General features: G+C 42.3%; 2 protein-coding genes across 7 annotated transcripts in view; both read right to left on the bottom strand.

Annotated features, from left to right (window-relative positions):
• Positions 1 to 4,281, bottom strand: part of amt (aminomethyltransferase) — a 32,802-nt gene extending 28,521 nt beyond the window's left edge. For all 3 annotated transcript variants that reach the window (XM_078414378.1, XM_078414380.1, XM_078414379.1), the window contains exon 1: positions 4,148 to 4,281. In XM_078414378.1, coding sequence (XP_078270504.1) covers positions 4,148 to 4,216 — 69 coding nt within the window. In that variant the 5' untranslated portion in view covers positions 4,217 to 4,281. The remainder of the gene's footprint in view (positions 1 to 4,147) is intronic.
• Positions 4,282 to 8,109: 3,828 nt separating this feature from the next.
• nicn1 (nicolin 1) overlaps positions 8,110 to 15,330 on the bottom strand; it is a 29,244-nt gene continuing 22,023 nt past the window's right edge. The window contains exons 6-7 of one of the 4 annotated variants that reach the window (XM_078414376.1): positions 10,407 to 10,511; positions 8,110 to 9,746 (exon numbers count right to left, since the gene is read on the bottom strand). In XM_078414376.1, the coding sequence (XP_078270502.1) occupies positions 9,705 to 9,746; positions 10,407 to 10,511 (147 nt within the window). In that variant the 3' untranslated portion in view covers positions 8,110 to 9,704. The remainder of the gene's footprint in view (positions 9,747 to 10,406; positions 10,512 to 15,330) is intronic. The other 3 variants (XM_078414377.1, XM_078414374.1, XM_078414375.1) reach the window with 3 other exon arrangements.

Raw genomic sequence — 15,330 nt, 5'->3', positions numbered from 1 at the left:
CTTTTTCACCCAGACTTGTGAATCTGGAATTCTCTGCCACAGAAAGCAGTGGAGGCCAATTCACTGGATGCTTTCAAGAGAGAGTTAGATTTAGCTCTTGGGGCTGAGGGAATCAAGGGATATGGGGAAGAAGCTGGAACAGGGCACTGGTTTTGGATGATCAGCCATGATCATATTGAATGGCGGTGCTGGCTTGAAGGGCCGAATGGCCTACTCCTGCACCTATTTTCTATGTCTATGTCTATGAAATTATCCAGCATCATAAAATCGAATCTTTACTATTTTACATGAACAATGTAAAACATTGAAATTAACCAGGCTGGACAATAATCGATGTCTTCTGGCATAATAAATAAGAACAAAGGTCAAGTAGATTACATTTATCTTGAACAATTTCTACCACTCCATGTTTGTTTCACTGAGAATATGCTAACAATGCAGGCTGACTACCGTGCTGAGGTCAGACGCCAATTCTCAGACACCTCCTCATACCTACTCCTTGCCCATGACCCCACAAATGCACACCAGGCTGCAATCTCCCAGACCATCTTATCACCTCTGGCAATCTCTTCTCCACAACCTCTAACCTTACTAGTTCCCCAGCCCTGTACTGCCCACTTCTATCTCCTTTCCAAAATCCACAAATAGGACTGCCCAGGCAGACCCATTTTTGTCTGCATGTTCCTGCCACACGGAACTCATCTCCAAATCCTTAATTCTATCTTACTACCCCGCCCCCCAATCCGTATCCCCATCCAGTCCCTTCTGTCCTGTATCTGAGACACTTCACATGCCCTTCAACTCTTCAATAACTTTCAGTTCCTAGGCCCCCATTGCCTCATCTCTACCATGGACATCTAGTCCCGTTACTCCCCAGTAAGATCTCAAAGCCCTCCAGTTCTTTCGGAGAATGGAGATTCAATCAGTTCCCTCTGCTAATACTCTCCTCCACCTGGTGGAATGTCTTTGCCCTCAACAACTTCTCTAGACTTCTCTCTCCTTCTCCAAGTTAAAGGTGCAGTCATGGGCACTCATATAGGCCCCAGCAATGCCTGCCTTTTTGTTGGTTATGTTGAACAGTCCTGGTTTCAAATGTACACTGGCCTCATCCCCCAACTACATCCTACATTGACAACTGCATTGGGGCTGCCTCTGGCACCTGTGCAGAACCCGTTGATTTAATTAACTTTACCTTAACTTCACCCGGCCATTAAATTCACTTGGAATATCTACGACCTCTCTACTCTTTCATGATCTCTCTGTCGCCATCACAGGGGACAGACGATCGACTGAAGTCTACTAGAAACCCACCAACTTTCACTGTTTTCTGAACTATACTTTCTCTAACCCTGCCTCCTAGACAACATCTGTACTGTCAATTTTTCCGTCTCCGCCGCATCAGCTCGCAAGATGAATCTTTCTACTGAGTATCTGACATGTTCTCTTTAGTCTACGTGGTCCCCCCCCCCCCTGATACTTTCGTAGATGGATCCCTCACCAATATTTCATCTACTTCCTGTAGTTCTGCTCTTGCTTCCCCTCCCCCACAGACAGAACAAGGATAAAGTTCCCCTGGACCTTATTTTTCACCCCATCAGCTTTGGCATCCAACACATCATTCTCCAACATTTCTGCCACCTTCAATGTGATCTTACCACGTTACATCTTCCCATCCCCATCATTTTCTGCAGAACCACTCCTTCCGCATTTCCTTGGTGCATTCATCCCTTCCCATCCTAGCCACCCCCTTCCCTGGTACTTTCCCCTGCATCCACAGGAGATGCAGCACCTGTCCCGATATCTCCTCCTTCAGATCCATTCTGGACCCCAGTAGCCTTTCCAGGAGAGTCAGAGGTTCACGTGCTTCGAGCTCATTTATTGCAGTTGGTGCTCCTGATGTGGCCTCCTTTACATCAGCAAGATCAAGTGTAGACTAGGTGTACGTTTCTCCAAACAGTTGTGGTCAATCTGCCAAGGCCTGCTGGATCTCCCAGTTGCAAACCATTTTAACTCCCCTTTCTATTTCCACGCTGAACTTTCTGCCTTGGGCCTCTTCCATTGCCAAAGTGCGGCCACATGCAAGCGAACATGACCTCGTTTTCTGCTTGGGTAGCATAAACTAATGGTATGAACATTGAATGCTCCAATTTTAGGTAACTAACCTATAAACCCCCACTTTTCCCCCCTCTCTTCCATGTGCCCCACCTTGATGTACATCCATTTCTCCCTTTCCCCTTCCCTCTTTACCTTTTTACCTTCCTCTGGCTTCATATTTCATGCTTCTTTCATCCTTTTCTTTTTATACTTTTATCTTTCCAGCTCTGGCCTTTGTCCAGCCATCTGCCAATCAAAATCTCCCCTCACCTGCATCGACCTATCACTTCCCAGACTCTATCCCACCCCACCTCTCTTCCAGCTTTTTTCTCCCCCATCCCCGTCCCTCCAACCCATACTAACAGCCTGAAGAAGGCTCCCAACCAAAATGTCCCCTATCCATGTATTCCAGACCTACTGACCCATTGAGGTACTCTAGCACAGTTTACTTTTATAAATCAACATTTGCAAATCCTTGTCATCTTAAGAAAGCAATGTTTTCTCCCTTATTTAAACATACTATCTTCCACATGATTTAGTAATCGTTTTCAAATATAGCTCTGCATCAAAGATGGTTATCTTCAACAACTGGAGATATATTATAAAATGAAAAGCCCGAATCTTGGATCACCTTAATATATACAATATAATTCTATTTCCCTGGAGCCTCGGAGGCTGAGGGGTGTCCTAATTGACATTTATAAAATCAGGAGGGGTGTAGATAATATAAATCGCCTAGTCTTTCCTCCTTGGTAGTTTTAGTTGTAGAGATACAGTGTGAAAACAGGCCCTCCGGCCCGCCGAGTCCACGCCGACCAATGATCACCAGTACATTATTGCTATACACCAGGGGCAATTTTTATAGAAGCCAATTAACCGACAAATCTACACGTCTTTGGGATGTGGGAGGAAACCCACATAGTCACAGGGAGAGCGTACAAACTCCGTACAGTCAGGAACAACCCCAGGTCCCTGGTGCTGTAAGGCAGCAGCTCTACCGCTTGGCAAATCTAAAACTAGAGGGCGTAGATTTAAGGTGAGAGGGGAAAAGATCTGATAGGGGCACGAGGGGAAACTTCACAGTGAGCGGAAGGTATTTGAAACAAACTGCCAGAGGAAGTGCTGGAGGCAGGAACATTATGACATTTAAAGGACACTTGGGCAGGTACATGGCTGAGAAAGGCTTTGAGGGACATGGGCCAGGTGCACACAAGTGGGACCAGTTCAGATATACATTTTGATCAATGTGGACAAGTTGAACCAATGGGCCGGTTTCCATGGACTATTAAAAACTTTTTCAGTCAGAGAGTTGTGAATCTGCGGAATTCTCTGCCTCAGAAGGCAGTGGAGGCCAATTCTCTGAATGCATTCAAGAGAGAGCTGGATAGAGCTCTTAAGGATAGCGGAGTTAGGGGGTACGGGGAGAAGGCAGGAACGGGGTACTGATTGAGAATGATCACATTGAATGGCGGTGCTGGCTCGAAGGGCCGAATGGCCTCCTCCTGCACCTATTGTCTACTCTATCAGAGAAACATAGAAAATAGGTGCAGGAGTAGACTATTCAGCTCTTCGAGCCAGCACCGCCATTCAATATTATCATGGTTGTTCATCTAAAATCAGTAACCCGTTCCGACTTTTTCCCTATATTCCTTGATTCCCTTAGCCCTAAGAGCTAAATCTAACTTTCGCTTGAAAACATGCCAGGCTTTACAATGCATGGGCCCCAATCTAAAAAAAATCAGGTCCCAAGTTCTCAATATATTGCCAATCCTTACAAGATAAAGTTAACCATCTAAATGAGAATGCACGTCAAAAAATCTGGTATTACTCCAGAGTGCATACATTTCTCCGACCAGTGAATGCAATTCTTCCTCAACTGAGATGCCCTGCCAACCAACGAATACCAACCCCAATCAGGCTATCCCGCCCCAGGGAGTGCAATTATGCCTCCTAATCGGACAATAGTGTCAAGTGACAATAATATTTTTCCATCACCGCGCAACCCTGCCATGACTCCCCTCCCGGAAACTTCAGTCGCGTAGTCACTCCTTACCGTTCCGCCATGGCTGTAGCTGCGATACAGGCGGACCGCACACGCCAGCCGAGCTCTGAATCCCAGCATGTCCCCGTTCACCGACCCCCAAGTACGATGTAACTGTCGCTCTCTCCTCTCCTCTCCTCTCCCCCTCCCTGCTCTCCCGTCAATTGATCATGCGTTCACTCAGGTGACGAGTCATCTGGGAATTGTAGTCGTACCCATCAGGATTCTTTACGGCACTCCAACAGTGAAACTACTGTTCCAATAATGCACTTCGGATAAGCACGACTCGGTAAAATCATTGACCCAATTATTAGACTGGGTGCACTGGAAACTCGTCTCAATGCACGGGTATTTATCAACACGTTCATCGATTCAAATATGAAAATTAAAACAAAGTACAGATGCTGGAAACCTTCAGCAGGTTAGGCAGCATCTATGGAAAGTGAAAAGGAGTTAACATTTCAGACGCATACCCTTCCACGTAACTCAAAAGTCAACAGTGTTTAATTTCATCTTCATCGGAAACGATGACATTCTCACTTACTACAGCTTTGCACGCACATTAATGCAACAATATAACAAATACACAATAATACAATTAATTATCAGTAATACTAAGTATTAGTATATCTGAAGAAGGGTCTCGACCCGAAACGTCACCCATTCCTTCTCTCCCGAGATGCTGCCTGACCTGCTGAGTTACTCCAGCATTTTGTGAATAAATCGATTTGTACCAGCATCTACAGTTATTTTCTTATACTAAGTAACTTCTGGTTCTGATTGATTACTGCGCAAACACCTCATAAGTGGTTATCTCGCGCAGGTCGGAGTGAGTATAGTGATCAAATTTTGATGTGAGCCTTTTTGACCAAGTTGAGGAGTTCTAATTGCTCAATCCCCTTTTTAAATGACTTAACACCGGGAGCAGCACGTGTGTTGGGTGGTAACATATTCCATTCCCTTATCGTCCTTGGGTAAAGGGAATATTGGTATCAAAGTTTATTGAGATTTAGCGAGTTGATGATGTAGGAACCGGTATTTTGTCTTGTTTCATGGCAGTTGGTGCTTTGGGATGACGGAAGATTTGATGGCAACTCCTTGTAAATTGCAATGTCTTAGCCTGATTCTGCAGAGCTCTACGGTATCCCATCCGAGAGAAGTCAGCATATTATTCACACTTGATTTGCGCTTGTAGTCATTACATACAAAGCGGGCTGTTCGGCGTTGTACTTTCTTCAGGGTGACCTTGTTGTTGTTGAAAGGATCCCATATAGCTCCACAATACTTCAATTTGGGCCTGACCATGGACGTGTAGGCGTTCTCTTTGACGGATGTACTACATGTGTGTGTTTTTTTTTTTAAGAAGGCCAAGAGTTCTACTTGCTTTGTTAGACTCTTGACCAATATGCTTTTCCCAACATAAATCTTTGCTTAATTCGACTCCTAGATATGGGTGATGGTCGACAGCAAGCAATGTATGGCTACCCATGTTGTATTCCAATAAGAACGGTTTAGTCTTATGTGAGACATGGATGGTATGACACTTGGTTGTATTGAATGACATCTGCCAGGTTTTCCCCCCACTCACAGAGAGCATCCAGATCCTTCTGTAAGGACAACCTGTCTTCTGGTGTTTTAATCTCCCTATAAATTATGGCACCATCTGCAAAGAGTCGAACTCTGGACCATAATAAAGCAACTGGAAGTACGTAGTGCAGCCTAAATACATTTCATAGTAGGTCGTTGCTGGGTTAGGGTTGTGCATTACGGTTCAAGAACCTGATGGTTGCTGTGAGGTAGTTGTTCTTGAACCTGGAGATCACGGTTCTCAAACTCCCGTAACTTTTTCCTGATGGGTGTCAGCAAGACAAGAGGGTGGCCAGAGTTATGTGGTCTTTGATGATATTAGCTGCCTTTTTGAGACAGCGCTTTCCATAGATCCCGTCAATGGTGGGGAGGACAATACCCGTGATGGACAGGGTAATGTCCACCACTTCCCGCAGCCTCCTTCATTCTTGGACGTTTTGTTACTGTACCAGAGCTATGCTGCAATCAGTCAGTAAGTTCTCTCCTGTACACTTGATTATATAGATTAACATTCCAGAGTTTAGCATCTTTCCACAAATGCTGCACAATCTGCTAGCATGAATCGGTTTTGAGTATTTTCGAGTCTTTTTTTTAATCATAAACATATACAATCTATCTTTTCTTGATTCATAACACTGCCAATGTCTTCATGAATTAAAGGAATTTGACATCTGTAGAATGTCAGGTTGTCCTTTATCTAATACAGTAAACCTTTGTATTACGGATCTCTTTAAAACAGATTTTGGTCATAGCAGATGGACCCATCGACCTTCATGGCCAGGCTGGGCTGCCGACACCACCGAACTCAGCACCTCCCCGGCCATTTCCAGGCCAGGCTGCCAATGCCACCCTCGGCTGGCACTGCCCCCCCGGCTGCATCCAGTCCGACCTACCAACCTTCATCGCCAGGCCAGACTGCCAATGCCGGCTGCTTCGAAGTCAAACCTACTGTCGCTACCACTGGCCCACACAACTTCCTCAGCCGCAGGCCATGATTGCTGCTACCACCACCAACTCTTACCTGCATTTCGGCCACCCGCAGGCCATGACCAATGACTTCACCAATCCTTACCTCTCTGGCCATCAGCAGGCTGGGGGGTCATCAACCCACCTGGATTCCAGGCCCTGTTCCAGACTGAGAATCTTAAGAAGGGTCTCAACCCGAAACTTCACCTATCCATGCTCCCAGAGATGCTGCCTCACCTACTGAGTTACTGGTACTCAGAGACCTGTACACAACCCCCCCAATGTTTCCCTCTCTCCTGCTGCTAGCTGGCTCTACTTAAACTGATTCCAGTGCAAAATAGTGGAGGAGCTCAGCGGGCCAAGCATCATCTGTGGAGGCTGAGGGATGGCCGATGTTTTGGGTCAAGAATCTGCACCAGGATTGAGAGTGGAGACTTAGTAATGTAGTGTCAGGACAACCTCTCCCTCCATATCAGCAAGTCAAAGAAGCTTGTTATCGATTTCAGGAAGCATGGTGGAGTACATGCCCCAATCAGCACCAATGGTGTAAAAGTGGAAGTGCAAAAGTACAGAATTTCCTCATTTCTCCACCTCTTACCGAATTTTGCCAATGTGTCATAGAAAGTATACTATCTGGTTGCATCACAGCCTAATTTGGAAATAGCTCTGCGAAGATCGCAAGAAATTGCAGAGTTGTGAATATAGCCTCGTCAATCACACTCCCCACCATTTGCTCAATCTACACCATGCTGCCTGAGAAAAGGAGCCAACATAATCAAGGACCCTTTTCTCTTTATGGGCAAGTAGTTTCAGGCCGGGAGGTGGAGGAAGCAGTCTGGCTGCCCGAGGCATAGATTGTGACTCAAAATCATAGCCTTGGTCTTCTCAACATTTAATTAGTGGAATTTCAACCTGCTCAGTTAGTTATAAGAATTTATTAACCCAGATCCAAATTAATTTACTTGTCCTATTACCGCCTGCTATTAGCTATCAATCATCCTTTGTTATTTAATCTTTCTTGCCTTCGAACCCATTTTTAACTTTTCCTTATCTGTACCTCACCTCATACCAAAATCTTTGCTCCTCTTCCCCATAGAAATACATTTTCCAAAGAAGAGTCTTCTTGCTCATTCTAACAAAAAATGTCACCTCACATGTAAACTAATGCCGGTTTCACATCATTTCTCCACCCTTAATGTTGATCAACTCTATCCTCAAATCTGGTATCATTAAAATATTTTGAAACTTTGCTTCAAGCCTGAGCCAAGTTGTTTACATATGTGGTAGAAAAATGCATTTATGCAAGAACAACTTCTGAGCTTTTATCATTCTGAATAACTACCTTGAACTGTACCATTTTTTACAGCCATTTTAATATCTCTTATGCCCCTTGTTCCAAATATCGAGTCCTGAATCTCATTCAATTACATCTACAGTATTACAGACCGTTACTAATTTAAGAACATTAACAAGGACATCCTCAATGAGCTCATAATATTATCATATTCAAAAGTCCAGAGTACGTATACACTTTAGTTCCTACGAACAGCAGAACTAGCTTCCCCTCTTTCTCCACTTTTAATAACTGTTCGTTCTTATCAGTCTTGTATTTTTTATGCCATTCATTGCAATATGGTGGAGGTACCATTACCAAGAGTGATGTTTGTGTATTTTCTGACTTACAAACAAAATTGACGTGCGTAAAAAATTGGACGAGTTCATTACTCGGAATGGCCTTTATTCTTGTTTACCTCTTCTACTTATATAAAGAATGCAATAAAATTAGTCAAAAAATGACTAACTTTTGAAATCCATATTGATTATATTTTCTGTTTATATCAGTTCATAGCTTTGCATAATTTTTATGTCAGCTATGCTTAGGTAAACATTTTAGTTCCTCGTCGTTTCACCTCCCTGAAACTACAGGATTCACATTAACTGTCCAATGGCCATGGAACTATTCCCATATCCAATGAATGTATGAAAAAGTGCCAATGAAATCTCTTCAATTTCAAACATACAGTTTAAATTCAAATTGATCAATAATTTAAAGCGTTCCCTCCATATCTCTCGTTATGCTCAAAAACTCTTCAAGGTTATTTCCCCGTCCCTCTAGTATTTTCTTAAAATCAATATCATGGCAACTTGGGTATTTAATTTTTGCCTCAAACCGTAGCAGATGGAAACTGGTATTTCTCCTGTGCTTATTTCAATTACATGCTTTGACTAATTTTCCTATTATTAGAGCATTGCTAGAGCTAGATATAGGTGATAAATTTAGCACATCATTTCTATCAAAGTAAACAATAAATTAGGATCAACCAATTAACAACTAGAAATGTGCTGTGGAGAAACTCATTAGACTTGACTTTATTGATATTCTGCATTGCAAAAATGGAGCAACTAAATATTACTTCAGTGAAATACAGAATTACATTTTTATAATTTGGGTTGTGGAAATTCTTGTTGCAGTAATTTTCCAGTCACATACAAAGATTGGGTGTAGTGCTACTTTAAGGTTTCTCTTTCAATTTATTCTTTTGGTCATTCTCCAGATTTTATTTTTGTAATCTTGCTTCCCTCCCACTTTTTGAATTATTTGATGGAGGTTAAAACTAATGTTTGTATGCATACCATTCACTCTTTAGTTTGTAAATTCTCAAATATTTCAGTAATCAATGTTTTAAAGTTTATTTTCATAATTTAGCAAAACAAGTGTGTTGGCTCAAGCAACTAGGTCCAACAAAACTGGAAAAAAATGCAAAACATTGCCGCAATCTATACAGTATACATTTACAACAGAATGTTACACTTATTAACTTTGTACATATAAAACAATGTAGTGCAGTTAATACAATGATGAGTTCAGTCGGTCCCACTCTGACATAAAGCAGAAAACTAGTTTATGTTTCAGTTGGAGCATTAAGTACTTTGCATGTAAAGTTGCAGGCAATCACAAAACAAGGTACTTTGAATGCTCTGATCCTCCCAGAGGGAACAGCAATGCTTGAAATACTCAGATGTAGGATAGCATGTTGACATCGTAGGAACCATCCACCTACGGATAGAATACAAGAAATGTAGGGTGATACTCGTTCCTTCATATTCTGAATGGATTTCACCTGTCTCTTTCAACAATCTCTGTTCTCCTGAACTGGTTTTCTGCATGTTAAATCAGCGTTATTTTATCCGTGGCCATGTTTTGTACGAGACTAGACAGCATCTATCTTTGCTTTTCAAATTCATATATCCCAAATTAATTTCAACATGATATCCAAGGAGACCGCAGAACCATTCATATCACATTCCTGGAGTCTTCTTTATTTCAATCAACAAGTATTATTTTACCCACCAATGGAAGGATCAACAACTTCAGTGGACTGCCAACTTCAAACAAGGATGTTCAATCAGACATTGGATACCAAGTAGGAGTGAGAACACCTGATTTTATTCCTCAATAACTTTGGAATGCTGACTGTTTAATTGATTGATTAATTAATTAATATTGTCTAACTCAGCATAATTAGGGATTGAGCATGTGATCTGATTGAAAACGAATCCTTCTTATCAGGCCAATGGACCGTCAGAGGTTTAATTTTAAACAATAGATGAGTATTGAGACCATCTTCTCATAAATGCATTCATTCACATTTTTTCTGCTATATTTTAGGTTAATTTTCTTATTGACAAGTTGCAGCAAAATAATAATGATACTTGCATCAAAGCGTCCAACACGGGCGGACGTTGAATTGTTCTGGACCATTTCAGTCAACACCCACATCTGTTGTACACTTGAAGCTACCACATCTGGATCTGGTAATCCCTGTAAAAATACAACTGTAGTTGAAGAAAAAGTACAAGTGTTTTGACCATAGTTGAAATACTTGTTGAAATAGATGACCATAGTATTATTTGTGTTCCCAGTGTACACCAACACTCTCTCACTCTCTTATGCTGCCACAAGTTCCTTGTTAACTCCAAATATCAACTTTGGAATTAGCAGCCAGAATAAACCTCTTGTCTCTTTGAGCCTGTATCACCACTTAATAAGATTATGATTGATTCAATTACAAAATCAACTTCATATCTACATCTACCTGCAGTAACCTTTCACCACCTCATTTATCAAGAATTTATCTACCTCCGTCCTAGAAATATTCAAAAATTTAGTTTCCATCGTCTCCGGAAGGAGTTCCAAAGATTCTCAACCCTCTGAGAAAATGTTTGCCTCTTCAATCTTAAATGGGCAATTGCTAATTCTAGATTCTCCCACAAGAAACATCCTCTCTACCCTCCCTCTATCAAGACTCATCACAATCTTGTAGGTTTCAATCAAGTTCTCCCTCACTCTTCCAAACAAATCAAGCTTGTTCCACCTTTGCTCCAAAGTCAAGCCATTGTGCCACATTAATCTAGCAAATCTTTACCAATGTCCTGTACAACTGTAGCATCATCTCCCCACTTTTGTATCTAGTTCCCCTCCAAATAATAGCACCCCATTAGCCAGTTATATCCCTTTGGAACATTATGTCCTCTTCAGCTTACTTTCATACCACCTTTGTGCCATCAGCAAATTCAGAACTATATCTTTGTTGCCTTTATTCACGTTATGTATACAATTTATCTCCACACAAATTCCTGTGGCGCATTACCAATTACATCTTGCAATCCAGATAAAAGACACAGTTAAGCCCAACGGTCTGCTGCTGGCCAGTCAATCTTCTATTCATTCCTCGACTCTTCCTTGCCATCCTTTGCTACGCACTAGTTCCGTTTCTAATTTCATGAACTACTGCTGACCTTTTGCTCCAACCTCCCACAACTCTCCTTTCTCCCAATCCCCATCACAATTTTAACTTTACTTTCTCTTGCTCATCATACCCAAGGCTGGGTTTGACCATAAAGTTGGCTGTGGGGTCAAGGATTCATTTGTAATTTACAGTGCAAGAGTTTAGTATCCTGCAAGCATTTTCAATACCTTAATATATTGGCATTTACAGTAAAATGAAGACAGGTGCCTGGAATAAACTGGGTATATAAGCTAATGGAAGAGCAGTGGAAACCATTTAAAATTTAGTCCAAAGAAAAAGAGGGATCCCAAGAGAAAGATAAACCATGAACATAATAGATGAAAAATTAGAGAGTGTGTGGTGGCAAATAAAGAGGGAGAAAATTGATAATGAGAGAAAATTGGCAGATGAGTATTATCAAAACCGACAGATGGGGTTTCTATGGATAAAATGAAAGAGGGTAGTTTGAGGAAACGTGGAATCTCTACAGAGTGAGACAGCTGAAATTAATAACGGGAAAAACAAGGAAATGACAGCAAAGTTAAATCAATGCATCAGTCTTCATAGTGGACAACACTGCTAATATCACTGCAGATATTTGATGGGCTAGTTTCAAACAGTCTGGAAGAACTTGTAACAATCACTATCATAAGGGACAAGGTACAGGCTAAACCTATGTTAGAGAGGTTAATTCCTTAACAACTGTCCATATGACGATTTTCATTAATGCAAAACCTTTTCTTTTTGGATCCCATTAAAAGTGGAGATACGATTCTATGGAATCTTTTTATCTCAACAGTAATAAAGAATAGCACAGCTGTAGGATCATTTTGGTTAGTAAGGAGATTTGGTTTGGAAACCGGCAAGGTAGTATCTTAACAAGCCAGCAACTGCATTTGGAGACACAGTGACTGTAGATGCTTTTTGCCTTCAGGCCTTTAGTTTATATGACGCTGCACACTTAAACACATATCAAATATAGCAAGATAGTGTATTGATACAACTCACAACAAATAATGGGGGTTACTTAGGTTTACAACTCGCACTTAATCTTGCTGGCCCTGTTTCAGACATCTCAAAGGTGAAGAATATGGAAAATCCCTGGAGTAGCAAAATTGCTGGATAGAAAAATAAACCTATGGACTAAATAAAAATGCAGCCATATTATCTGTGCATATGTTAGGATACGAGGTTTTTTTTCAAAAAGGACAAAATTTGTTTCTTTTGCATTTTGTGTTTATTTACTTAATTGCTGCACACCCCACATAAATTACATATCCGCAAATTTATTCTGCATCTTATATGTTAGGATATCAATTAGCGATTTAAGGCAAATTTCTGTAAACAACATGCAGGGATCACCTGTATTGGAAAGTCTACAGACAGTCAAGTCACCAAGTCCTGATGATCTGGACCCAATGGTTTTAGACAAAATAGGTTGAGGTTCTTCAAAACTCACATTTATTGGTATAGGCTTTTTATCGTTATGTGCACTGAGATAGTGAAAAACTTTGCCTGCTATCCAGTCTAATCGTACCATACGCGAGTGCAATCAAGCCTTACTCAAGTACAGCAGTAGCGCAGAGAAAAATGCTAGGGTGCCGAATATTAGTGTTACTGTGCTATTGCTACAGAGAAAAAGCAGATAGAAATATAGGGCAAGAACCACAATGAGGTAGGTTGGGAGATCAGGACTTCACCCTTAGTTTATGTGAGGTCTGTTCAGTAGTCTGATCACAGCAGGAAGAAGCTGCTCCTGAATCTGATGGAATGTGCTTTCAAGCTTTTAGACAATAGACAATATGGGAGAATATTATTATATGCATGATATTATTTGCTAGTATTTTATACATTAGACATTGTTACGGCATTATTTTATACATTGTTGTTTAAGGTTTGTAACTGCTTAGGCATTAGGCGCCTCTGTAACTAATTAAGGCGCTCTAGACATTCCGTACCCTTGACACATCTCTGTAACATAACACTCCTTTGTATAACACTCCTTTGCAGCTTGTACCTTTGCTTTAGCCTTGATGATAAGGGTAGCAGAATCCGAAGGGATGGGGAGAATCCGAAGGGACGCATCTCTGTAACACTCCTTTGTATAACACTCCTTTGCAGCTTGTACCTTTGCTTTAGCCTTGATGATAAGGGTAGCAGAATCCGAAGGGATGCGGACATTCATCAATGAGTAGGATTTAATGGTGGCAAGAGAAGAGATAAGGAAAAACATAGGCCTTGGGGGGATGGATGGATGTGAGGGATGAACTAGCAGGAAATAAGGGAGGCGAAATATGAAGGGATGTGAGCATTGAGATAAGGATATATTACTAAATGGGATTTAATGGTGGCGGGACAAACAGGTACTACAAAGCAATGAAGGACTGAAGAAAGGGAGTGTGGGAGAAAGGGAGTGTGGGAGAAAGGGAGTGTGGGTATGAGGTAATACAAAGGAGATAAGGTTTAGAATAACCCTATAAAAATAGGCTGCCCGGTGTACTAAGTGGGCAGTCAGATGGTTGACATCCTGATTGTTCCAGCCGTTGTTTGCAAATAAAGGCTTTTAACTTCTTGAAGAATTCTCCGTGTCATCTGCTTCATTTTGAACACCGGTAACCACGACAAAATTGGCGTAGTCGGCAGGATCGGAAAGAGGCCCGTTCGATAACGGACGACAAGCTAAAGGCGCTTCCAAGCCCGTCAGGGGCTCCCCGGTTCAACAGGTAAAGGGTGGCCACCCGCAAAAAGTTAGGCGATTTTCCGCTTTATTTGGACTAATGGCCTGTTGAAAACGGGGGACCACTGGTGGCACAGGAACGCTCAGGCGGTCCAAGGGCCTCTCCGATCCAAAGAATCTGTCTAAACTATTCTAAAAAGAGACCCGGAGGATTGCTCAAGAAGGCTGCGCAGTGGGGTAAGTAGAAAATAGATAAGTTAAGAAAGTAGATTTAGTTGAGTAAGAGTTTGTGACGTCACGAAGACCTCGTGGATACCGCCCTAAGAGGATAGGGGACTGAATAGACGAGGCGACCTGTGGATACCGCTCTAGTTAGCTAGGGATCTCTGGTTGGCTAGGGGTCTGTACGGGCAGGATAAAGCGTCCTGTGGATACCGCTCTGGTTAGCTAGGGATCTCTGGTTGGCTAGGGGTCTGTACGGGCAGGATAAAGCGTCCTGTGGATACCGCTCTAGTTAGCTAGGGATCTCTGGTTGGCTAGGGGTCTGTACGGGCAGGATAAAGCGTCCTGTGGATACCGCTCTGGTTAGCTAGGGATCTCTGGTTGGCTAGGGGTCTGTACGGGCAGGATAAAGCATCCTGTGGATACCGCTCTGGTTAGCTAGGGATCTCTGGTTGGCTAGGGGTCTGTACGGGCAGGATAAAGCGTCCTGTGGATACCGCTCTAGTTGGCTAGGGATCTCTGGTTGGCTAGGGGTCTGTACGGGCAGGATAAAGCGTCCTGTGGATACCGCTCTGGTTGGCTAGGGATCTCTGGTTGGCTAGGGGTCTGTACGGGCAGGATAAAGCGTCCTGTGGATACCGCTCTGGTTGGCTAGGGATCTCTGGTTGGCTAGGGGTCTGTACGGGCAGGATAAAGCGTCCTGTGGATACCGCTCTAGTTAGCTAGGGATCTCTGGTTGGCTAGGGGTCTGTACGGGCAGGATAAAGCGTCCTGTGGATACCGCTCTAGTTGGCTAGGGATCTCTGGTTAGCTGGGGGTCTGTACGGGCAGGATTAAAAATAAAAAAATAATAAATAAATTGGAATAATTGGATAACATAAAAAAAAAATTAAAATTGCAAAATATTAAAGGAATATAGTAGAACTGTAGAAAATAGAAATAGCGTAATAGGT

This window comes from Rhinoraja longicauda, chromosome 17 (genome assembly GCF_053455715.1).
Source record: "Rhinoraja longicauda isolate Sanriku21f chromosome 17, sRhiLon1.1, whole genome shotgun sequence".
Classification (NCBI taxonomy): Eukaryota; Metazoa; Chordata; class Chondrichthyes; order Rajiformes; family Arhynchobatidae; genus Rhinoraja; species Rhinoraja longicauda.
This window is presented reverse-complemented; position numbering and strand designations above follow the sequence as displayed.